We start from the raw sequence: 25,588 nt of genomic DNA, 5'->3' as shown, positions 1-25,588 counted from the left end.
TTTCTCCCAGTGGAGACAACCTGTTCTTTTTGCATTTAGTTTTTACATTACTTTCGATGTCATTCCACAAAACAAAAATTTGCCGCGTTCTTTTTAGATTTCCCGCGGGTTTCTTTGGACATCTTGCACATTACCTGACCTAAATATCAACTTAGACAACAAGAAAAACTTGCTCAAATAAATGGGCGAATTACTTAACTGTAATTTGCAGATCGTACTGCTTCAAGAAATATTGTAACGAACGAAGTTATAATGATCCATTGGATTATCTCGCTCTGCTTCGCATGTATCTACCGACTTCAATTACCTTTTAATAACTTCCACATTTATGTTTCGAATATCACATTTCTTTAATTTTATCACACTAATGACCGTTTGAGTTAACGACATCGATCGCATATGATAATCCCATTTAAATCTTTATGCGAATGTGTGAAATATGTAATATTCTTCACTGTGCAGAAATATGTAATAATCAACATAAAATTTTTTGTACTGCTCCTCATTTCTAATGCAATAGCAAAAATTACGTAAAAAATTATTTATATTCATGTGCGAATATAAATAGCAACGTTCTTTTTCTATTTAATATAAATATGATTTTAATATATAAAATTAATACGATTATATAAATAGTGTATAAATTTCAAAACAAAGTAAATATTATAATAGCATTTCTTTCATCCTTTTGATAATTTGCACTTAAAATAATCTTCATAAATCTTAGAAATTTTCCGTGGATTCAAGTTAGCTACAGCTATTTTCCGCTTTCAGCAAATCCCTACGAAAACACTACGGAAGAAGCAGCGTCCGAGTTTAGCAACCGGGAGATTCCAGTCAACCCCGAAGTAGATCTCAACTTACAAACGAGTAAGTAACTTGCCAAGAGTGGCATTAATTCGTATCAATCTCGTTCTAATTAAGCATTGGCTACTTTTCACTTCTCGTATCGCATGCCTTTAAGTAACACAGCTCCAAATTTATAAGAGTACTTTATATATTTAATATTTCACGTTTTATTTGCACACCTATCTCGGGCGTCTCTCACGTAGTTAAGTAATAATGCCTTACTTGCACACGAGCGCTTATTTTAGACGTTACTTAATTTCAAATGTAACCAATTTGATAACGGCATTTAAAATCAATTTCATTTTTAATTATTGAATGCATCTTTGCACGAATGGTTATAAGTGAAAGCGATCATTAATCTTGATTATTCACTGTTATTTTCGTTTTAACATTTCTATTTTATTACCAACATTATATTATACATTTCTTCTTTCAACTTAACTGCATTTGAAAATTTAAATCTTAATTAACTAAAAAGTCAGTATAACGAAGATAAGCTTTTACTCATCAAATAAATTTAATTATTCAATAAGAGTTTAATAACTTAATTGAACTTTGCCGTAAAGAATTTGATTTTTTAAAGAAATATATTTTATAATGTTCTTATTTTTTTATTAATGAATATTTTAAATATTTTCTTATATTTTGGCATTCTCGATAATATTTATAATTTTTTTATATTATCCGATGTTGGTTGAACCTTTACTAACAATTTAAAAACAATTTGAATTCTTTATATTTAACAACTAATGACCTTCACTTATCGTAATTATGTTATATTTTGATGTAAATTTATATTATGATACTTATAATTTCATAATCTTCAACTTTTATGTAACATGTGTATTCAGTCCACTTTGAAAATGAGCGACATTTATTCAGCTAACTTTATTAGCAAAACGAGGCCGTTATTCTTTGCCAAGAAGAAGATACGATTAGGAAAAGTCATTGTCCGACATAGAAGAGAAAGAGATGCGGTTGCACTTTATAATTCACGTAGCAACTTCCTCGTAACGTAAACAATTAGTCGGGTTAAGAGGTAGCGCATTTGAGGAAAGAAGAAAAGAAAACAGAAAAAGAAAAGTAAGGTCGACTCTGGCATAATTACGTATATCTCATAGTTTGTGCCAACAACAAATCCTACGCTGCATTTTCCAGGTCGCAAAACAAATTAAAAATATGCATTTTCCGGTTGAATCATTGAGTATAATCAAAGGAATTGCTTATCCAGATGAAAAATTAAAAGCCGCAGCGCAAGGAAAAGTAAATGGGAGTAAAGAATATCAATTCAACAGTACTATGTGTAGGCGGCAAATTCTATAATGATATATTGAAGTATTTTTAGTGGAATCACATATTTCTATATATACGTACAGTTTTAATCTATACCACAGTTTTCCGATATTAACAATGAATAATTAGTTTTTTTTTCTCTACGTCATATATCCCAAAGCGTATGATAAAAGGAAAGACACGTCAACCGTTAGAACAAAAAACAAATAGAGCATAATTTGTCGCCCGAATAGATAGAGAAGCGTGCATGAATACGGAGAAATAAATTACATTACGAAAGGAGGACGAGAAATGAGAATAAAAAATGGTAAAAACTTATAACACAGAGATGAGAGCGAGGAAGATGCAGATAACAGGAAGTGCAGCAGATAAATGAGGACGCGGGAGGATGTTGGGAAGAATACTCGACTGTGGCATAATTACGGCTCTCTGATATACCTCGCTATCCACGAATCCTATCCCTTCCCCTCCCCCACCCTCGTCGAAAAAATAGACTTGAGCACTTTCCCGGTTCTCCATTATAAATAAAGGAAACGCGAACGGGTCCTCAAATAAAGCAGCCGCGAAATCGTCCGACCGTGCGCAAATGCAGCACGTGCGCTAAAAAAGATGGCGCAACGCGAGGGAAGGGCAGCAAAGGGTAAAAAACAGAGTTACTAAACTAAAAACAACATGTAAACCGAGTGTTCGCTTTACGGTGGTCTGCATTCAAAAGGACGCAGCCGTTGGTGGTGCCGTAGTTAATATAGTTCTTGCACGTAATTTTTTACATAGTTCACAAGTGGGTAAACCAAAGAAAGCACAGCGCTTTCATAATTCAAGCGATATTCGCGCGATCGATTATGCGGATTAGCCAACGTCTGATTCGACAGAGCGGAAGAGGGAGGATTAGAGTCATAAAAGAACGAATGAAATAAGACAACCAAGAGAGGGAAACCTGAACGGAGAGAGCAGGCGACTCTATAATTACATATCTCTGATAGACTGTGCAAATGCCGAACTTTATTTTTCATTCTCTTCTGATTACAGATATTTTCTCTAGTCAGCTGCAAATAAAGAAGCAAATATAATTATTCATTTGAGGAAATAAGAGAAGATATAGAGAGATACCCTCCATATAAAACCGATTGTTCAAAATTAAAAAACTCTTGTTTGTTACCTTACTTATAAAATCATTTGTCACCATTTTTCTCACAAAGAGAGTATTAATAACATAAATATCCAATATTAATAAATAAATATTATGAATACTATAATATTATTAAATATGAACAAATATTATGACATAATAATATTTTACGAGATGAAAAAATGACTTAAGTGTATAATTTTGAAAATTGTTATAAAAGAAACACATGCAGAACAAAAGAGTAGATATTTTTTTCTTCTGTCTTAAGTAAAAGTAGTTGCTATAAATATACTCTTATATACTCTTATATATATATATATATAAAATCTTTTTAAAATATGCAACATATTCGATTCCATATAAATGGATACGAAATAAATGAACAATATAAATAAGCAAAGAAGGACATACACAGTCAAAGCAGAAGTTTAAATAAACGAAGAAATATGAGCTTAAACAAGATCAAAAAATATAAGAGGAGGACTAAAGTAATCGATTCGGATGCAATAGCGCAACGCCAAAATAGTGCTCCAAAACGGACGATATGAAATTCGATGAATACGTTTCAATGCGCGGCTGCAAATAAAGCAACGGTAAGCTGTCTGCCATTGCTCGATCGAAAAAGTATAATAGGCCGTAGATGTGTAGGCAAACAATACGTCACATTGAAATATTAAAAATTATAACGAAAAAGATAGATAATGACAGACTGAAACGCTATACATGTGCATAATATGGATTCACGGCACACAGTTTTATCTCTTATCCGTTGTTCTCTCAAAAACAAAAGACAGAACCACGAAAGGAGCAAGAAACGAGGAAAACGGGAACACGAGCAAAGAAGGTACGCGTGAGCATAAAAGTGGGAATTAAAAGCGTTTCTACGCTTCTCTTGGGGCAATTTTCTTTTTCTATACGACCAAGAGGAAGCGTCATTTTAAATCTAGATTTCCTCATCCGCGCATTGGTACTCGTACGGTGACGCCTTCTTGAATTAAACTGATGTTTTAGTAATCATTTGCTACGGTTTTTAAATAATCATTCATCTTGGCGTATTCTGTACTTGATCGAAGAAAAATCGATAGACGATCTTGAGCATCACGCGAACACTTTCGACTAACTTATTTATTTCTATAGCAAAAAATCACAGTCATCCTGCTGTAGCTCCAGGGCACTTGGCACGAACAGTACGACGACGTACGACAAAAGAAAATCATAGTTTTTTGCAATGTAAATTAACAACGATTGTGAAGAAAGAGAATTCAGCTTCTTTCATGAACGATAAAATGATTTTCTAAGAGTTTTTAAACTTCCTTTATTAACTTGGAGAAAAATACGGTCTGAATTTAAAAATAGATAGAATGTACGTTAGAACAAAAAATATATTTTGCCAAGTTGTTCGATGTATTCTATCTCGTATTCTATATTTCTATATTCTCTGTATACTCTCTTTATCCCTATAAATTATGTATAGTTACAGCACCAGGAGACAGTCAAGAATATCTGGAAGTACTGATAGGTGTTCTCACAGCTATTATATTGCTGCTCCTGTTGGTGTTCTTCATCATTCTATTTTTAAATCGGCGACAAAAGCTGCAGAGTTCTCCGACGGTGTTAAAAAATCCATTTGGCTTCGCCATAAATATGAAGGTAGGACAAATTACGTTTCACTTAGATTTTCAGAAATAAATAATTATAAGATATATTCAAATAAACTGAAATTTATAGGGTCTCCTCTTGAATTTAACACCCGGTGGGATGCTGGCAGCAGAAACTGCCAATCATGTTTCACCTGACATACCGGAGGACGTCAGTATGCATGAGTCACTCACGATGGAGCAATTTAACTCGCCGCTCGTCAGTCCCCAATACAAATCCACATATGCTATCGTAGCTAATTCCGGTGAGTAAGCATTAGCGTTATTGTGCACTCGCATTTGAGAATAGCACGCTGCTGTGCTAAAAATGATTGTTGCTATCGAACAAATACAATGCAAGTAATAAAACAATGATATTTTTCAGAATCCCCGAAGGATTTCAAAAACATAGAAATTTCAGAAGAAAATGTACGGCTGGATGCAAGACCGGAATCCACAGTCGGTCCATCCAGCTGTTCCTCGTCACCGACTAACTCGCCGGTTCGTCACTCCCAACATTACAGAACCCTTCAAAGTTATAGCAGTCCAACTAGGAAACTCAATATCGCGGTTACGCCCAATCACCAAAGGGACGTCGATCAGGTTCACTCGAAACGTTGGCATACAGCACCAAAGGAGAAGCACAAGGTATACATTAGTTATATATCGTACGTGTACAATTTGACGACGCATTTGACTGATTGCGCCACGCGAGGGCAAAGGAAAAGTACATTATGTCACATAACTGGAAATCAAATTACTTCAAACCTTAGATTTTCGACATCAAAGTGTAATTTATGTCGATTCGTCTATCATGTTGTAAAAGAATCATATTTTGACAGCAAAAAAAAGATAGAGAAAAATATAACAACTGTGAACAATTAAAAAAGTATTATTTAATTATAGATACCAGCACCTGTCGTAAGTTGGAACATCGCACCAAGTATGAACAAACCGTACAAGTGCAAGGAAATAGAGCCAACCAATATACCACATCAGTGCCTACGAACGACAGAGAAACTTGGCTCGAGAACCATAGGAGAGGTACGATATACTTATAAAAATATAAGTAATGTACAAATTGAATGAAAGTCATTTAAAAACATTGCTATTTTTTTTTATCTCAATGACTAACTGCGTCACAATTACAATAACTACGATACTAAATTTGTATTCAATTCGAAATTTAAACCAATAAATATTAACAGTAATATCATCAATGTTAATTAATTTCACACTCAACGATATAAACGTAATATGATATATTGTACGTAACGATTAATTGTTGAATATGAAATTATAACATTGATATGTTATTAGTTGGTATTCACTGTACATTCCACAAAATGTCCACAAATTTTCTTTCAGCGTGTCATACCGTAATAAAGAAAAGTTTAAACGTTAAAAAGAATTGTCGGAAAGTATGATCTTAGCTTATCACGTATTTGAGATACGACGGATATAAATGTGCCCGCAGCATTTGATGAATGCATGTTTCTGGTTCTACTTGAGCTTAGCAGTTGCGGGCGGTGGCGAAATGTAATTTACATATTTATCTAAATAATATGTATGTATTCTACAATCCTGATACGTACAATCCTGATATTTGCTTTCCTTTCTGACAATATTATGTAATTTTTCGAACATGTGAAAATAACAGTATATAAATAAACATATTTTTATTCATCTTTTGAACGTTAGACGATAAAAAAAGTATTGAGCAAATAAAGACAGTTGTTTTCTATCATCTATCGTCAAATTTCAAATTGAATACAAATTAGTAATTTACGTCATCAAAGTAAAGAATCCTCATTGAAAGAATTATCCTCATTGAAAACATAAAATTCCATTTATGGAGAAAGAGATAAAGAATCACTACAGTATATTCGTAATACTTTTCATTAAACATACCCTAAAGAAAGTATTATTTGTACGATTTGCAGGCTCTAGTATGCGAAGCTGTTGGTCTAGATGAAATCATATCTGGCGCTCCCAAATTAGTCGTTGCTCGTGTACCCCTGTGTACCAGCGACATTCGAACTAACAACGCAGTAGACCAGATGAGAGAAGTGCAATTTCTATCATGTTTATCTGACCCAAATGTGGCACGTATCTTAGGAATCTGCACTGTCGAGCCAGTGCCGTGGACAATCATAGAGTACACGGAACTCGGTGACCTTGCTCATTATCTTCAATACAGTGTACCTCTTACGGGAACGCTCAGGCCAAATTGCAATCTAAAAGCTCTTAGGTAAGATCTTTTTTAGAATAGAAATCCTTTACCTGACAATTAACTATCAAAGATTAAATTTTCTTTGCATTGCTTGCTTTACGAATTTTTCGTATATATAATTTATTTGACTATTTCTAGTCAAAGTTGTCTGCTGTATATGGGAACACAAATAGCATCGGGAATGAGATTCCTTGAATCGAAGAATTTGGTGCACAAAGACTTGGCGGCCAGAAATTGTCTGGTAGGTCGTTCTTATACCGTGAAAGTGACTGATATAGCTATGTGCAGCGATCTTTACAAGAAAGATTACAGCGATATAGGAGGTAGACCACCCGCACCGATAAGATGGTTACCGTGGGAAAGTATTTTATTGGTAAGTAATCTTCTTTTCTTCAAGTATATTTCTACAATTTTCTTTATTAAAATTGTTAATAAATTTGCAATCAAAAGCAAAAATATCCAAAAAGATTGTCATTTAATTTAAATTAAGTTTCTAATTTTTAACATTTTTGAACGCAGAAAATTCAAACTAAAAATTAAAACAAATTTTTTTATATAATATTTAAATTCTTAAAGTGTTTTTTATTCGAATAATTTTCAACTTGAATATTCGATCAAACCTTTCAATTAAAAAAAAGTTTTAGATTTATCACAATTTGTTATTAAAATTAAACATGTTTCATTAACAAAAAAGTTTATTTCAGATTCATCACAAAATTTGTTACTAAATTAAAGCCGTAACCTAGCGAGAAATGATTCATCAAATTAATGTCAAATTGACATTGATAAAATCCAATATCAATGATTTAACGTCAATTAGACGTCGAATTGACGTCTAATCGACAGTCATCTCTCGCTGAGAATTTATGAGATAAATTTGCACGAAGAGCGAACAGCAACAATACTTAAATATTTAAATTTCAGGATAGGTATACATGTTCGAGTAGCATATGGTCATTTGCCGTGACACTGTGGGAGGTAATGAGTCTGGCTAGAGAAAAACCTTTTCAACATCTATCAAATGATCAAGTTATTCAGAACGCTGAGCATATGTATTACGGAGCGGAGCTACAAGTAAGTAAATTATCTAATCGGCAATCACTTTACAATTAATCACTCTTTAATTCATCGATTAATCATTAAATCTTGTTTGGAAATGGAATTTTAACACATTACAAATTAACTGAATCTTAAGAGCAATCAAATTGAATATATCACATTTAATTGTGTATTAAAAATAATTGTACGAAATATTAATACAATTGCAACTTATATTGCAATAATCACAAATAAAAATTGAATAAAACTTTTTACTTATTACTTATTATACTGAAGAAAGAATTTAATAATAGCTACTAAATGTTTAGTAAAATAATGCCAATTAAATGTTTGATTAATATAGCCAGAAATTATTTTACTTTCCTAAATAGTTTAATAAATATTATGAAATAGTAATACTATTTGGTAGCTATTACCAAACTCTTTTTTCAGTGTATTATTTATTATTTCACTTCGAATATTTGTATTTTAGGTACTTTTACCGAAACCAACAATGTGTCCGGAGGAAGTCTATCGGATGATGTGCTCATGTTGGAGAAGAGATGAGACATCGCGACCAACCTTCAAGGATATCTACACGTTCCTGAAGAATATAATAGCGGACTATCGACCTGGTGCATAAATAACCTTGGTTAACTGTGATACGAAATCGACAGCTAATCTCCCGGAATGTGAACGACATCGTCGGAAATATTTCGAGTAGGACAAAGCATTACATGAGATCGTACTCGCCGGGCATGATGCCTTGAGTGAAATCAGATTCTCCAGAAATGTACAATCGTTAGTTTTAGATATATGTATCGGAGGCACTAGATCTTGTGTCTCCTTCCTTGCGCAGAAAAAACTTGACAAATGAAAAATCGCACGCCGAGTACAAAGCTCAGCAGTGATCGAAAATGATTTTCCGCGGACTCTATTGCGCGTAATCTGTTAGTCGGACAAGCAATAGCGATAATGGAGCGAATGCCAAACGAGCACAAGGAGAGATGTATAATTGACGTATAAGTGTTAAGTTTGTTTTCTTCAGATAATCAAGATCGATAATTTCGTTCTTCAACTCGAATGTATAATCGCGTCACTTTTGTCTGGACGATTAATAAGAGTTCATTTTCTAGTCAATACAAATCTTTAATTCTCACGAAAGTGCTATCGTGTACAGTATTCTAACATTAATAATATGTAATGTACGCTAATATGCTCAGTACTGATAAAGTCTATCCATTTGTACATATAAATTTAGGTCTTAACGCTAGGTAAATGAGAAATTTTTATGGCAGTAAGTTTCATGACGGCTGTTTCCTTTTTTTTTCCTTTCACACGTTAAATTATTACATTCAACTTTTCTATAAGCCTGACGATATACGAAAATGGCACTAAAATTCTTTTTCATATTAAATTGCAAAAATATATAAAAATATATAAATATATAACGAATTAAGTTGGCTTAAGTATAAAAAAATATCCATAAAAATAAAATTGAATAATATTCGACAAAGTCAGATGTTTAGTCGATTAAATAAAGCCACGAGATAATCTTATTAGCTTACCGTCTTACTACGCCTTAAAAATTTCAACTTAGTCATCTTGTACAATTGAGGCTCATCAATAGTAAGTACTTATTACTCCAGTATTCATTTAAGTTGAAATTGTACTACGCTAAAAAGTGTAGATTTCAAGATCAATCCCATTATTCATTTAAATTGAAATTGTACTACGCTAAGAGGTGTAGATTACAAGATTTACCTAAAGACGTAACGTGAACATATCTTCGCTCATTTTTATTTAAGAATAGAAAAAGATGCTGAAAACATCTAGCAACGTATCGTGCTTTGGAAGGAATAAATAAAAATTTAAACAATGCCATATATTTGTTGGAATTTTAAATTACGGACGCTTGAGCGTATCAACAAGATAGCAATACAAAATAAAAATGTTAATAAAAAGATATAGAATAATGATATAACAATATGTATTTGTCTTATTACTGCAAAATAATTTCATTTATTTGTATTAATTTTATTTACTTATATAATATCCATTGTAATTATTTTTCGATTCATAATTAATATTTTTATATAATTACTGTTATAAAATATGCCAATAAGTTGGCTAATAATGAAATTCAGTAAATATGAAAGTAATTTTAACAAAAAAATAGAAACGTTCAAACGTCCCAGCCCTTATTTTTCAAAATTAAAAAGACTAAATAAATTTTCAAATTTATTATAATTGGTTGTCGGATTAAAATATGTAAACGAGAATAAAATTGATATCAATCTCGATGAATGATAAAATTGTTTATAGAGTACTTGTTCATAGAGTACTTGATAACGAGTCAATCTTTTCAATAAATTCATTCATCTGATGAAAGATCTAATGAAAGATCTATTACCACATCATTTGATTTGGTTAGGTTAATCGATTATGAAGATTAAATCTTCCAGGCTCTTATTTGCAGGAACATAAAAGTTATTAATAACTCATTTAGAAGCTTATATTCACTCTCAAGATGGTCATTTTAAGTATTTTTTATAAGACAAGTATGAAACATACTACTAAATTCTGAAATAGATGAGACAAATGCTTATGTAAAGATTTTTTATTATTTTTGCATACTATACATAAATTTTACTCTGAAATTATGTCCATGTATTAAAAAAATCTCCTGTATAATGAGTAACGTAATACAGCTGGCATATTCCTATTTTGCACACTATAAACATTTTCTTTATTTAAAAAAAATGTTTCTCTCTACCCGCTTGTCAAATAATTCATATTTTTACTTCCAATATAAATGAAAATGTTGCAAATTTCCCAATGCAATTAATCATTCTTTCGAACAGCAACATAAAACATGTACTATATTATATTTGCATACGCTATTACTATAAATTAAATTTTATAATTTTACACATAATACGCGTAAAAAATTCCATGAGTAAAATACTGATATATAATTTCTGGTGTGTTATTAGACGATACCAGATTTAAAAAATTGATAAATGAGACTGATAAATTTGTTCCATAAATCCTTGGATTAATATTACAAAAAATACACGTTTGTCTAACGTGTTAAAAATACAATTAACTCATCATGATTTTAATCTTAGTATATCAAACAAATTCTATAAAAAATCATTTCGTTGCATTGGTAATTAATGAGAAAGAAAAATTATTTGTGTTTGTTCTATGTAATAGGTATATTTTTAGCCTTAAATATGAAATATAAATATGAACTTGTATCTAGAAACATGTCTGACTATATTGTAAAAATGTGTTTAATTAAATTGACAATACTATGTGCATCATTAAAGACTTAGCAATAAGATTAAAGAAAAAGAGAGTGTATATGCATTAATTTTAAAGCCTAATTACACAATTACATATAAAACATCGTTCTGTGCATTACAACAAACTCTTTTCCCTATGACACAATTGACTTAACAGACTTTCGTCGATTATCTCCAACCAACTTATCAGTATATTGCACAAAAACGTGAAAAAAGCATTACGATGCTGGTACTACATATTTTGAGTATAGAAGTAAATGCAACAAGTGCAATGAATTCAAATTCTCAAAGTCTCGCTATTTCTATCCCAAGAGCATATAATTATTTATTAAATAATGAATCATCAAGATATAAATGAGTTTTACCTAACATGACGATAAAAATAGGTAAACTGAGCGCGCGTCACACATATCTCTCGACCGTGTGTGCGTATCATTTACATAGACGTGTGCGTGTGTCGTGTAACGCGCCAAGAGATCGCTTGCGTTTATATAATGGTAGCATCCGGGAGTGTGAGACCATTGAATCGCCGGCTGTCAGAATCATACGCTACTCCGACATCTCTACTCGCCGAAAGAATGAAAGCGCTTGTATTTGTTGTTCTCATGACCATCCTTCTCTATACTGGTAAGTGATAATCTTGTAAAATGAAAAATTATAACATGCTAATATATATCTTTAGAACACTCTTCTCTAATATAAATGTATCATAGATTTTTATTCTACACAAATGAGATTTAAAAGAAAAGGAAATTAATTTCATACAAACTAAATTATTATATATAAATTATTGTATGTAAATATGAAACTATTATTTAAATATAATGTTAATGAACTTTTTCATGATTTCAAAACCTTTTTGTTTTAAAATTAAAATGCTGTAAAATTTCATAAGATATATGTATAAATCATTTAAATGTTTTGTTACTATTTTTTATTTTTATATTTCTTTTGTTTTTTTTCAGTTTTAAAATATTACTATTAAATTAAATTACTAAAAACTAAATTATTAATTTTTTCAATGCATTAAAAGAGAAAGTTAACCTTTTTTACAAATATATAGTAACAGTAATTTTATATGCTTTCATATTTTTTAGATAAGTTAAAATTAAAATTTATGTAATATTATTTCTTTGTAACTAGAATTCTTATGTCCTTATATATATAGTGAAAATAATAAAAACTTTATCTTATGTAGTTAATATTTAACCTTGCGTGACTAACTTTGTGTGAAATAATGTTTAACTGTGTGATACCAATGAGTAAAATATATATTTCGTTTTTTTAATACCTGAAATATCTTTTGTATCTGACGTTACTTATTTTGTAATCATTTAGTACAAGAAAAATAAATATATTAAGGTTCAAGGATAACAAAATCATAAATTTGTTTTCAGAATATGCCAATACGAAGGAAATATGTCATCAAGAGAACTGTGTTGTGCCCGATCACTGTGAGATGTTTATAGGAGGTGAAAACTCATGCTATCAACAGGGTACATCGTGCTGCAGCGTAGGTAAGTTTGCACTTTGTAAAATATTTCTAAACTTTGTTTAAAAAATGATAAAAAACAATAGGAAATCGTTTAAATCATTTTTAATTATAGCTATGAATTAATAAAACATTATCACATAAATCCACGATTATTCTCTATCGTTTCCTTTCATAACTACTATTCTATTTACGATTTATTATATAACTTCACAATAAAATTCACAATAAGACTTAAATATTTTCACGATATACGGCAGGCAGATCAGCATCTGACTATATACTTTCATGAAATTCTCTTTGTCACAAATTTCGAAAACATTTGGCATGTTAATTTATGTATGTGACACTTTCACGCTCCAAGTTATACGTTATTTTTCATTTTTACTCGATTTCTATCCAATGACATCTTTACGGCATCATCAGGGGCCATATTCTTAAAAAATATATACATACGAAAGTGTATGAAAATATTATAATATACATAAAGTAATACAATATATTATAAATTTTCCTAACATTTTTTAATATACAATATTTTTTTAGAATAAGGTCTCTGAATAAATTCGTATCTAATAATATCGTGATTTTTAAACAAACTACCTAATAAATTATTAAATATGTATACAACTGTATTTACGTTTTATATGTATATATATTTTACATGTATATTTCCTATAAATATAATAATATTTTATCAATGTGTAAGGAATATATTTCAAATTAACTACTTTGAAAGTTTCTCTCTCTTTATGTAGTAATATTATTTTACTCAACAAATTTTTTTATTTAATTAAATTCTTTATAATTACAGTTAAGTCAGAATTCAAAACTTATTGCCGTCACCATGGTGGAATCTGCATGGACAAATGTAATCCGATCCTGCAACGGGACACAATTGATTGTACAGGCAATCAAGTCTGTTGCGTTTTGGTTTAGATAAAACTAACTAATACATTAGTATCCAAATCCATAATCTCATCCTGATCACAACTATTAAGTCCTAATTCAATTAACAATAAAATATAAAAATATAAAATGTGAAAAGAATAGTTTAGTGTTTAACATTAAAAATATTTTTTAATACCACAATAAGTATATATTTATTATCTAATTGTCGTTGAAAAAAATCTGTCCTCAATGAAAGCGTATATATTATCTCCATGTTTTGCAACATAGAGAGAATTTTATTTGATTTCTAATTATAACAAGATTGAATCTGAAACTTGAGAAAATTAAAAAATCAAACATATACTTATGTCATCCGTATATAAATCATTTATTTTAAAGGTTTTATGGAATAAAATATTTAAAAAATATATGCCATATATATTATAATTCCATATATCAAAATTAATAAATTTCTTTTAAAAATTGCGGTATATGATTTCAACATTTAAATGTCTTATATATATTTTAATACATAAATCATAATAAATTAAACTTAATATAACTTTTTTGAAATTATAATTGCATTTTTCGTCACCTTCTTATACAATTATTTTTATACAAATTATTAAATTTCATATCAAATTAAGCTTTTTATCGATAGTGTTATTAGAAAAACTAGCCATTTTCGGTAAAGAGGATATTCCTCTTATATTCTTCGAACAATCATAATTTTAAAGACAAGTCAGAAAGGGGAAAGGGCAAGAAAACAAGGAAAAGGAGAGAAGGCGAGTGGGATATACCGTGAAGTTTTATCCGGAAAGAAAAGTTGCCTGGAGCGGAGGTGAGCTGAGACGGTTGACAAGAGGTCGGTCAAGGAACAACATGTACAAGAGAGGCGGCCAAAAGAAGGACAGAAACGAGTGAGGGAAGGAAAAAAAAGAAGAAGAAAGATGGTATACAGGGGAAAGGGTATACTCTTCGCCATGGGCAATGCAGCCAAAGAGAGAGAACGTAGGATAATATGTATATATCTTTGCATATACAAAATCGTATTGGCTAGCCCTCTATGAATCATGTAGAAAAGGAAAAGAGAAGAAGCAACATGAAATACACAAAACAATAGTAATATTTGCCTCACATTTTACTTACATAATAATAATAATAATGTCATTTTTACATTTTTCTTTTGTTTTCTTTCACATTAATCATTTTTAGAAAAAATAAATTGGAACAAATAGGTTAAGAGAATAAAAAGTATAAGAGACGAGATTTGAATATGACAAATATACGCAATCGCACACGGAAATGTATAAAAATCATTTGACTTAATCCAAAGATGAAATCATATAAACTTGCAGTGCAATGAAGCAAATAAAAGTAACTTTGTATTTTTCACATTTTATCTTTCCAATACCAATCAGATACACATTTTATAAAATTAGTACAGTCAGATACACATTCTATACTGAAGAGTATGTGGCAAATGAGAAAACAGGTGTAAAGCTGAAGTAGATAACGTAGTAATTACGGCAACGAAAGAGACAGTTGGAAAATAAATTACGTTAAAAGGTCGTAACAGAGTCGTTGACATTTCCATCGGACCGCAATATCGCCATTCTCAATTTTGTTTGAAATTTCTCTTTCTATTTCTCTCATAACGAGCGCAATTGAAAAATATGCGATGGCAAGAAGAAAAAGCAAGAGTTGTGTCGCCACAGGCGATACGGGCAGATGCCAATATGACGGTACACGCACGTACACGCGCAAGAGCTGTTTCGGCTGGCCCGGGGGTAAAAGCGCATAATATTACGTGGAACAAGAAGAAGCTCATCCCTTCCACGATTCTCCGCCCGCAGCATCAGCAAGAAGGACACCCTCAGGCTTACTCGGCGGGGAAGATACGAGAAGCACAGCAACTTCAACGAGACTACGATAACGAAACGGCGATAACATATTATCTCTCGCGCGCACACATATATATATACACACACACACACACACACACACACACACACACACACACATACACACACACGCGCGCGCGCGCGCGTGCTTTAAGGAGCGAAACGGAAAGTACCGATGAAGAACTTTGAAAGTAAATTTCGCAAAGCGCACGGTAACGCCCGCGGTGGGTAGATTATCCTAATCTCATTATTTTTCTTGCGATAAATGATGCCATCAAGCAAGTAGAATGCGAAGTTCAAGAAGAAGGGGGAGGAGGTGGCGCAGCCCCGCCGCGAGCGATACAGGCAAATGCTGGCGATGTGATGGTACCGCGTAGCGCGTACCTGCCTTTCCTGCCCTGCATGCATGCATGCACCGTAACACGAGTGCATGCATGCATGTACGCGCGCGTGCGCTTACTCGTGCACCTACCTACATGTACACATATTAAAATATGTATATACGTATACGCGAGTCGTTTCGGTTGGCCCGCGGGTGTACGAAGGTGCGGGATCGTGCGCCATGAAAGAAGAAGAAGGACGCGGTCTTCCCCTTTCTTCTCTTCACGTTCATCCCTATCGTTGTGCGCGAGAGATGCCCCCAGGGTTAGACGCGCGGTACTCTACACCCCACCTATGAAGTGGTGCGGTGGAGGCACGGTCGTTTCGCTGGAGGCGCGGAAACGAGAGGAGATAGCGGCGAGTTCGTCCTCTCCACCTTCGTGTCCCAGTGAGAGAGGTGGTCGAAAGGCGAGCCAGAAGGGTGGGGAAAGAGAGAAAGAGAGGGATCTATGTTGCCCCGAAGGTATCCAGCGAGACAATGCGCTCCATGACGCTTCGGGCGACTCCGAGGCAGACCGTAGTTCTCCCTCGTTTTCTGCTCCCTCTTTCCATCCTGGCCTCTGGCGATTCTTCGCCCTTCCGTCTCGCTTCTTTCCCTCTCCATCCACCATGCTTTCTTCTCACAATTTCTTTCTCTTCCTCGCCCACACTGAGACCCTTTCCATTCGTTATTTACATAAACTTTTGTTGAGATATTGAAATTATTCTATAAAATATATATAAAGATGCGTATAATTCCTGGAGAAATTTATTCTCTCTTAAAATGACCATATCCAGCGGAATAGAGGAAACAAAAATGTTGGTTATCACTTAACATATATAATTAGAATAATTGATTTATAAATCTAGACATTTACTTTAATTTTCATGAGAGAACTCGTAAAAAGAAGAATGAAAGCGTTACTTAATTTTTTTTCTACAGAGGATGCCTGCCTATTAACGACACATGGTCTCTTTAATCTCACATCTAAATACGGTTGGATTATTACGAGTCGTTTTCGGTGGCCTTATTCGGTGCTCACTTTGTTTCTCTCGGCATTCCCGGCATGTCATTACTTCTCTCTGAATCTCCGCGGCTGTCTCCGCTGTGTTTCCACGACGTAAAATTTCTAGAATGTCACCCCAATTGCAATAAAGCGTCCTTCTTTGCTGCCAGCTCACCCGCTCTTGCCTCTCTAACACAGCCTCCTTCTTCACCTCCTCTGCGGTGTTCTCTCTCCTAGTGCACGCTCGCTTGGAGGGAGTAACGATGCCCCGGAGCGGGCCTCCACGGCGCGGCACCGTGGTAACGATAAGCAACGAAATGAAATATTAATGAAGTACCTGAGCGCACGTCCATTTTTCGCGAGCGTCTCACCACCAACGCCCCAGGTGCCGAAGAAAAAGTCGGCCGCTTCATCGGAAGTAAAAGAATCGCTAGAGAATAGAAGAATAATAGAAACGACTGCTATGTCATTTCTTGTAACATCTAGATTGCAGTATTCTTTCGAGTTAACAACCTTGACTCATCAAGGAAAAATTTTAATTATCTTAACTTTTTAGATTTACAATTAACAAAGTATAAGATTTTTTGTCATTACTAATTTCTTTCGTTTTGTATGTTTAATGTTTTCGTCATATTTCTACTAAATTATTTAAAAATTGAAAAATGTCCAAAATTATGCTTTAATTTAATTATACAAAAAATGTAAAAGATGAATATGATAAAGAAAAGTACGCTTTATTATAATCAATAGAAAATAAAGATCAAAGCGGAATCTTCAGAGCTTAAATAATTTAGTATGAATTTATATACTGCAAATCAAATCCTGTCAAACTGAGCACTAAATTGATTTTTCAGTCTTGAAATGCTATATCAACGGAACTACTGTAACGGAACTACTATCACAAATTAAATTGCTTAACAATTTAATAATTTGATACGAATAGGAATCTTAGAATAATTAATGTTTATCAGCATCTTAATGATGTGGACGAGCATATTAAAATCTGTAAATAATTTATTGTGAAAAATATTATCTCGGCCGGGAATTGAATCAAGATGCATTCCGTGCGAGCATTCTAAGTCTTTAGATCAAGTTCTATACTAAGCGTTTTGGATTAAAGACAAAGTCTAAAACTTAGACTATGCCTTTAAATCAAAGACTTAGAACGCTTGCACAGAATGCAAGAAATTCGATCTCCAGCTGAAGTAATATTTTTCGCAATAAATTCTTTACAGATTTTAATATGTTTATCAGTATTATTATTCAGACCTTTCTAAGATACCTATGAGCACCAAATTATTAAATTGCTCAGCAATGTAATTTGTACTGCGATAGCTCTCTCTGTATAGCGTTTCAAGACCGAAAAATTAATTCGCGCAGTTTAGCAGGATTCAATACATATAGTAATTATTCAATATATAAATTCATATTAAATTATTTAAGCATTAAACATTCAATTTTGATCGTTATAGACTTCATTTATTATTGGTTATGTATTTAGAAGTACAACCCAATAAGATGCTTATTGTTCACTTAATTATAATTAGGATATTTGAAAAATTATATAATTTTAAGAAGTGGGCCAAATTAAACATCAGAGATTTAAAGAAAAATTAGGCATCGGATGTAAAGTTTTTGCATATTCTTTTTAACATATATGATTATCGAACCTATGTATACGACGCATAACGAGAATATTATAAGTGCGCCTATGTTATGACAGTATGACTCCGACTGTTGCGAAAGTAAAACGATCACATCCCGATTACAGCTGGCCGGTAATAACGCACCGCTTGCATTTAGCCCTTCAGCGGAATTCGAGCGCCACATTTTCGCGAAACAATGTATAGAAAATAACCCATTGCGCACCTTTGCCGCCGCCTCCGCCGCCGCTGCCGCTGCCGCCACCGCCGGTGCATGTCAGCGTTGGTTGCATTGCAATGAATACGAAAATACCCGGGGCAATTCCCTAATTGCAGTGAGAGGCAAACGAACGGAGAGAGAGAGAGAGAGAGAGAGAGAGAGAGAGAGAGAGAGAGAGACAAAAACGGGAATAAAACGAGGGAAAGAGAGGGAGAGAGAAAGTTATAAAGAGAAACTAAGATAGAAACGAACGGGGGGGAGGGAGGGGGGGAAGGAGGAAGAGTGATCTATTCGTTCTTTTCAGCAACGCTTCCAGCGCTCTCCTTCTCACTCTTTTTCACCTTCGACGTTCCGTTGCTTCGTATATCTCCGCAGTATACCATGTACTCACCTTCGTTCCATCTTATCCCATTCCTCCCCCCTCCCCCTCCCCCGCCCCCGCCACTCCTTTCTTCCTCTCTGTTTCTCTTTCTCGCTCTTTCTCTTTTGCCCGATAATCCGTGTGTGTCTCTCCTCCGTCGTGTGCGACCGTGCGCGCGGACGTGTGCTTCGAAGCGGTCGAACGCCCCCGCGAGCCAACATGGACCAGCACCTTCTTCGTATCGCCGTCTCGCTCGATCTCCACGATCCTCACGAGTCGCCGCGGGACTCGTTGCCTACGAGCGAACTTCGCCGATGGACGAAAGAGGAAAGCAAAACGATCCAACGATATACGAACACGTGGATGCAGTTCTCGATATTTTATGTCGATATAAATAATTCCAGAGATACATCATAATTGATACGGTCGTACGCAAAATTAAGACGTAATATTAATTTAATTCCAATTTGAATCTATAAGCGCGCGCTCTCTCGACGAGGAAAATCATCGGCTTATAAGCTGAACTATATTTCATTTCTTTCGCAATTCACATTACAGGAGAAAATCTGATCTTTCATCACGCATAATTTAGCACTAAGTAAGATTAATTCAGACGTTACTTAATCAAAAGCGGTAGAGAGTACCGCGTCACTCAATGTCGATAATTTTTGTACCTTCATGAACTTGCGGCATGATTACCTTTCATTGGTTAATAGCACGTTTTCGGCCGTACGGCGCGATAATGGTACGAATCATCGACATCATCAGCTCGCGTTAAATTAGAATAGAAGAAAAAACAAAAAAATATCAGCGTCGGAAGGCTTTACTGACTGCGACGCTCGCGGGCAGCGCGAGTACAGCTTAGATTACTGAACACTTTTCTTTTGGCGTTTGATTGCTGTGCGCGAAGAGCGTGCGCTGACTTTTACTGCACGGAATGCTACGCAGGAAAAAGCATAAGTTTGACGCTCGCACGTAAATCTTATTAACGAAAGGTGCGCAAAAGTGTTGAGGGCATAAAACCGCTACGGTATAAGGGAGCGCGGTGGGCCAGCAATGGCACTTAATGGAGTGGTTATAGGAGAATTATTAGACGAGAGCCTGAGATTAATTGCGGTTAAACCTCCTCGTTAAAGCCGTCCGAATGAATTGAAATATAGCCCACGGTGATGATAAAGCAATGTTGTATTAATACACTATAATTTCCACACTCGTAAAGAATATTTCTTTATTAAATTGTAGTCGCGAGCGCATATAAACATCGTTTCCCCTATACAATCTTTCAAGTGGAGTCATGTTTTAACGAAAATCTTCATCAACGGTACCAACGGTACTATATTGAAATATAGTACCGTTTAATTTATACACTAGATAAATCTTTATCTAGTATGTTAATTAAGTCTCCAAGAATGGTGAAAAGAAGCAAATCAAAATTAAAATATTGTATGTGTGTATGTGTGTGTGCGTGTGTGGATGAATTTTCTCGCATACTTTCAAATGTTCATATTTATTAAATCTTTTGTAAAAATTCACATCCTTAAATTGCTAATTTAAATAGATTTATCAAACATTTTGTTCAATGAATAATGTCCAAGTAATTAAACGCGTGCAACAATAAAACAGTGACATATTAATATATTTATTGTATGTCCTTAAAATTTTACAATTCAACCAGCACACATAATATTGAAATAATATTGAAATAATTTTCATTGCAAGATCAATGAAAACTCAGTGATGCGTATTTATTAAAAACATACTATAACATTCTATTATATAGTTAATTCTATAAAATAATTCCCTTGGGAGAGCCAATTATGCTTCGTTGAACATTTAATTACAATTACTTTACAATTTCTGCTATAAAATTTACTGAAATTGTGTATCTACAAAATAATTCGGTAATCAAATAAATCATATAATCAGATAAATAATATATATTCTCGTAGTAGAAAGCAACTTTAATGAAGTTGCATGCAAATAGAACAGAACACATTGAGACAATATTTCAAATTTGTTTTAAATCTAAAAGCTCACACAAACGTATTATTAATGATGAGTGCATTCGATGGCAAGGTCGCGGTCGACCAAGAACATCAGTTCCCCACGCAGGCCGCGTATTCCATGGACTCATAGAGGCAGAAAGGTCCACTTGAGATGTTTAATAGGCATTGTTGGCGAAGCCCGATTGCGCCTAGGTGGGAGTCGAGGCCCGAAGCACATCCCACGGCCATTTACGCGAACTGCTTGCCTTTCTCAAGGAGCATTCTCTGCCTTATATAAGTTTGCGCAGGATAAACGAGGATGAACAATGCGATAGTCGAAGTAGAGGAAAGAGAGGAAAGTAGAACGAGATCGGAGAAACGGGAAGAACGGATGAACGAGAGAAGGTGGATAGCGGAAGAAAAGAAAGGGTAGAGAAAGAGAACGCGGCCGGAGGTGGAAGGAGAAATGAAAGGTGAGCTATGTCGAAGGAGAGAAAGACCGCAGGGGTCGTCTGGGATCTTCTAAAAATGATTCACAGCCTCCGGTAATTTACATTCGCTTGCGTGGGTGATCGTCGACTCGGGGAGGGTCGTGGCGGAGCGGTGGGGAAGAATAGGGGAGGCCGCCGGCTAAATTCTCCTCTCTGCCGACTGCCATCGAAAAGGTTAAACATACACCCACCAGAGGTCACGTAACCATCGAAGAGAAAGACCACTCAGGCTACCTCCCCCACTTTAGAGCACAACCTACGGCCGTCGTGTACGTGTACTTTGCGCATGCAGAACGATGCATGGGCCATGAGGACAAAAGGGAAGGAGAGAAACCCACTTGGAGTCTGAACTGATTGGCGGGTCACGCGTAAGAGGTTTACGGAAATTGATTCGAACAAAAAGCAAAGTTATTGCGTTTAAAGTAGTTTAAACTTATCGATCGCAAAGTCCTCTCGCTTGTAACAGTACCAATTGAGATTTTTCTCATTTTTAAAAATATTACTATTTCCCTCGAGTAAACGCAAATAAATAGAGAGAAAAATCTTACTTCTCAATTAAACTTTATCTCAATTATATATTAACAAAAATTTCATCAGTTAAAACTCAGCGTATATCAAGATATTCAATATTAAAACTGGAAAACATTAATAAAGAATGGATTTTTCTCTCTTCCTTTTGTGCTAGTTGTGAGACAAATCTGATAAAGCTTGTCACAGGATAGAGAGAATCATGATAGAGAGAGCATCTCTCTTGACTCAAGATGTATACTTTAGATGCAGTTGCAGAATCGCGCTACGCAGCAATTTGTAAAAACTATCATCTATACAGCAGAATAAAAGATATGGAAGACAACGAAAAGCAAGCCAGCTCGGGCGAAGAAAGAGAAAGGGAAGAAGGGAGAGAGGGAAGTGAATAAGAGCTGGACGGATAGGTGGAGGAGCGCGAAACTCTCGCCTTCGGCATAGCACGACCCGTTTCAGAGACACGTAGGTTCAAACCAGAGGGCGAAGAAGAGCAGAGCTGGAGGAGAGGGAGAGAAGGAGAAGGCTTCACCCTAAAATATGTGGACCCACGGGCAATACTCGGACTCTTCTCGTTACATCCCGCTGAATGCTCCAGGCATATACCGGTCCGCCATGCCGGCAGAGAGTCTGTATATCGTATGATACAAAAACATCGCATTATTTTCCTCTCTCTCTGGACCGGAGCGCGCAGTCTCTCCCGCCTCCTTCTTACTCATCTCCTCCGCGAGGCGCCCGCGGGCATGTGACCACCATTATGCCCGTCCTCCTTCTCTCTTGTCCCGATCTCCCCCTCGTTCTCCTTCTCGTCCTCCTCCGCAACCTCCTTCCTTCCTTCGTCTTGTTCACTTCCCATCTCGCCGTTAGGATATCTTCTGCCTCAAATTACGTATCCGTTAAACGAGACGAAAGCGATGCTTGCCGGCGATCAACTAATTAATTACAACGCAATATTCGTCTTGGAACGGTTTCCTCTCCTACGTATTTCCGGATTCCGATTTCTTTCTTCAGAAATTAATTTGCCGTAGTATGAAAGGCATTATCGCGTTACGACAATAAAACTTTGCTCTACACGAAAGACAGTACGAAAAATATGAAACACTGTAGGAATTAATTAGAAATGAGTTAATAGCTTAAATACGAACTAATTGGATACAAGCTAAGACAAAGAACGAAAGTTAAATGCAATATTATGAATGATTGCTTTATCCTGTCACGTTAAAATTCATTTCAGAATATATTACTCCAGAAGATCGATCTATCTGTCTATCCATCATGTTTAGGCAGTGCTTACTTTGCGAATTGAGCATCTGTCTTCTCAAATTCAGGCGTGAAACGTAATGTTATCAATCATAATATAAAGATCTTGCTGGTGTGTCAGTTGTATATATTCTTTTTCCAGTGTCAAATATTTAGTAAAATCATTAAATAAAAAAAAACATTTATTACTGCATAATATTTAATTAAAAATTTTGCTTAAAATCATTTCCATTACTGTTTATTGAACTGTTACTGAAGATGAATAAATTTTTATTTAACATTTTCATTTTTTGTTAGAGAAAACTTGATATTTTTACTTTGACATTTTCACTCAAAGAAAATTTAATTTTAAAATTCATTAAAAAATAGTTATTAAAATTTAATTCAGTTTAATAAATCTTCTGTCTTTTATATGCGATACAATGTACAATAGTTCAATACATATACACGAACATGAAATTGTATTGTGCAAAAGGAAGAAAAAATATTTGGATACGTGTTTGTGCCATGCGTTTTCCAAAAGCGAGGGATTATTGTTCAAAAAGATTTAGAATATTCTGTAATTGGCCAGCAGGCATATGCCTAAGGTCAACGACAGGAACCAGCCGCGAACGCGACCCAGACGGACGTTAAAATGAGTCTCGAAATGGCAAAGTCGCTCTTCTCCCGTCGCGACCCGCGTTGGCCGGATCAACATATATACGAGCGTCACTTTGTCCCTGACGAAGTTGGCGTTTATGTATGCGAGCAACATCGTCCGGTGGGTTTGGAAGTGCCCGGGGCATTCTGGAACGATGTTGTCGGCCGTGGCCGTTTTGGCCGCGGGGCACTTCGAATACGACAGAGACCGAGGCCCGAGCCGCGTTTGGTTCCCCTTATATCGGCTCTCACCAACTGCTCCATTATTCTCGATGGCCGATGGCCAATCGTATGAACGAGGTACCGATTGTAGTTTTACGAAGACGAAATCCCTGGCCAACGTCGAAAATGTTTCAGTTATTCGACAATAATGTCGACGCACAGATGCACCGAATTACTTCCTAAAAACGATTCTTATAAATAACGTTGGAAATCATTAACAATAATAATAAAGAACTCTTGATAATAATACGAAATAAATATAATAATAGAGTATATAAGAGTCAATAATAAATTAAATGATATATTAAAAAACAAAATATTACATGTTTCGGTCTTTGAATTAGACCCTCTTTAGATATTTACTTAATATAAAGATATTACCACGATTTAATAGTGTTTAATAGTGTTGGAAATCATTTTTGTAAGTAATATGCCGTCACTCTGCGAAGGTATTTTCGGAGCATTTCGTACTAAATTTCATTGTAATATACTTTTATTGTAGTATAGAGAAATAAATTTTTCAAAACTTTTCTGTTAAATTTATCAAACGCGATTATTTCTATTCATAAATTAATATAGATATTATCTTTACATTACATTTTTTTCAATAGACCGAACTATACCATCGCTCTTAAGGCGAAAATAATTTTGATCATTCAAAGAAAAATTTATTACTTTAACGGTCAATGTGAGCGGAAATATTATTTTAACAGTCGACGTGAATGGATGTCATTTGCAAAGATCATAGTGTGTGGTCAAAAGGTTAATCAAATATATCTATTCTTGTTCTAGTCCTTATGTAATCGTAAATGTAAATATCAATGGTTTTATAATAGATCAATGGTTTTATAATAGCTAAAAGATCCAATACTTGTAAGCAGGTCATTATTTTTTTAAGACACACTTCTTCAAACGTGGACATTTATCAAAATTTTAATCTCTTAATTTTAGAAAAATCACAACCACATTTGAGATTAATTAAATGCATGAACCAAGAATATTATATTATTTGAAACTTCCAACTTTGATCGATTATAAAGGCTACTATATTATGCTCTTAATTTTAATCTCTAAATTTATGTTTTTCCATTATTATATTTT

The 25,588-nt window shown here is 34.3% G+C and overlaps 2 protein-coding genes across 3 annotated transcripts in view; both read left to right on the top strand.

Moving 5' to 3' along the window:
* Positions 1–10,063, top strand: part of LOC105145043 (discoidin domain-containing receptor 2) — a 41,467-nt gene extending 31,404 nt beyond the window's left edge. For both annotated transcript variants that reach the window (XM_011054359.2, XM_087413786.1), the window contains exons 8-16: positions 775–870; positions 4,746–4,921; positions 5,000–5,174; positions 5,294–5,556; positions 5,815–5,952; positions 6,852–7,159; positions 7,280–7,514; positions 8,066–8,215; positions 8,673–10,063. In XM_011054359.2, the coding sequence (XP_011052661.2) occupies positions 775–870; positions 4,746–4,921; positions 5,000–5,174; positions 5,294–5,556; positions 5,815–5,952; positions 6,852–7,159; positions 7,280–7,514; positions 8,066–8,215; positions 8,673–8,822 (1,691 nt within the window). In that variant the 3' untranslated portion in view covers positions 8,823–10,063. The remainder of the gene's footprint in view (positions 1–774; positions 871–4,745; positions 4,922–4,999; positions 5,175–5,293; positions 5,557–5,814; positions 5,953–6,851; positions 7,160–7,279; positions 7,515–8,065; positions 8,216–8,672) is intronic.
* A 1,906-nt stretch (positions 10,064–11,969) lies between these two features.
* On the top strand, positions 11,970–14,077 carry LOC105145044 (hypothetical protein). The gene is made up of 3 exons (XM_011054360.2): positions 11,970–12,117; positions 12,888–13,007; positions 13,797–14,077. The coding sequence occupies exons 1-3, from the start codon at positions 11,985–11,987 to the stop codon at positions 13,919–13,921; spliced, it is 378 nt and encodes a 125-aa protein (XP_011052662.1). The 5' UTR covers positions 11,970–11,984; the 3' UTR covers positions 13,922–14,077.
* The last annotated feature ends 11,511 nt before the right edge of the window (positions 14,078–25,588 follow it).

Source organism: Acromyrmex echinatior, chromosome 15 (assembly GCF_024713525.1).
Source record: "Acromyrmex echinatior isolate Ae372 chromosome 15, ASM2471352v2, whole genome shotgun sequence".
Taxonomy (NCBI): domain Eukaryota; kingdom Metazoa; phylum Arthropoda; class Insecta; order Hymenoptera; family Formicidae; genus Acromyrmex; species Acromyrmex echinatior.
The sequence above is the reverse complement of the archived record's forward strand: the minus strand, read 5'-3'. Positions and strand labels throughout refer to the sequence as shown.

Excerpts from the sequence above, each read along its gene's own strand:
- LOC105145044 (XM_011054360.2), top strand. The coding sequence starts at position 11,985 with ATGGTAGCATCCGGGAGTGTGAGACCATTGAATCGCCGGCTGTCAGAA. Across the intron at positions 12,118-12,887 it reads GACCATCCTTCTCTATACTG|AATATGCCAATACGAAGGAA; the intron begins GTAAGTGATAAT and ends ATTTGTTTTCAG. Across the intron at positions 13,008-13,796 it reads TACATCGTGCTGCAGCGTAG|TTAAGTCAGAATTCAAAACT; the intron begins GTAAGTTTGCAC and ends TTATAATTACAG.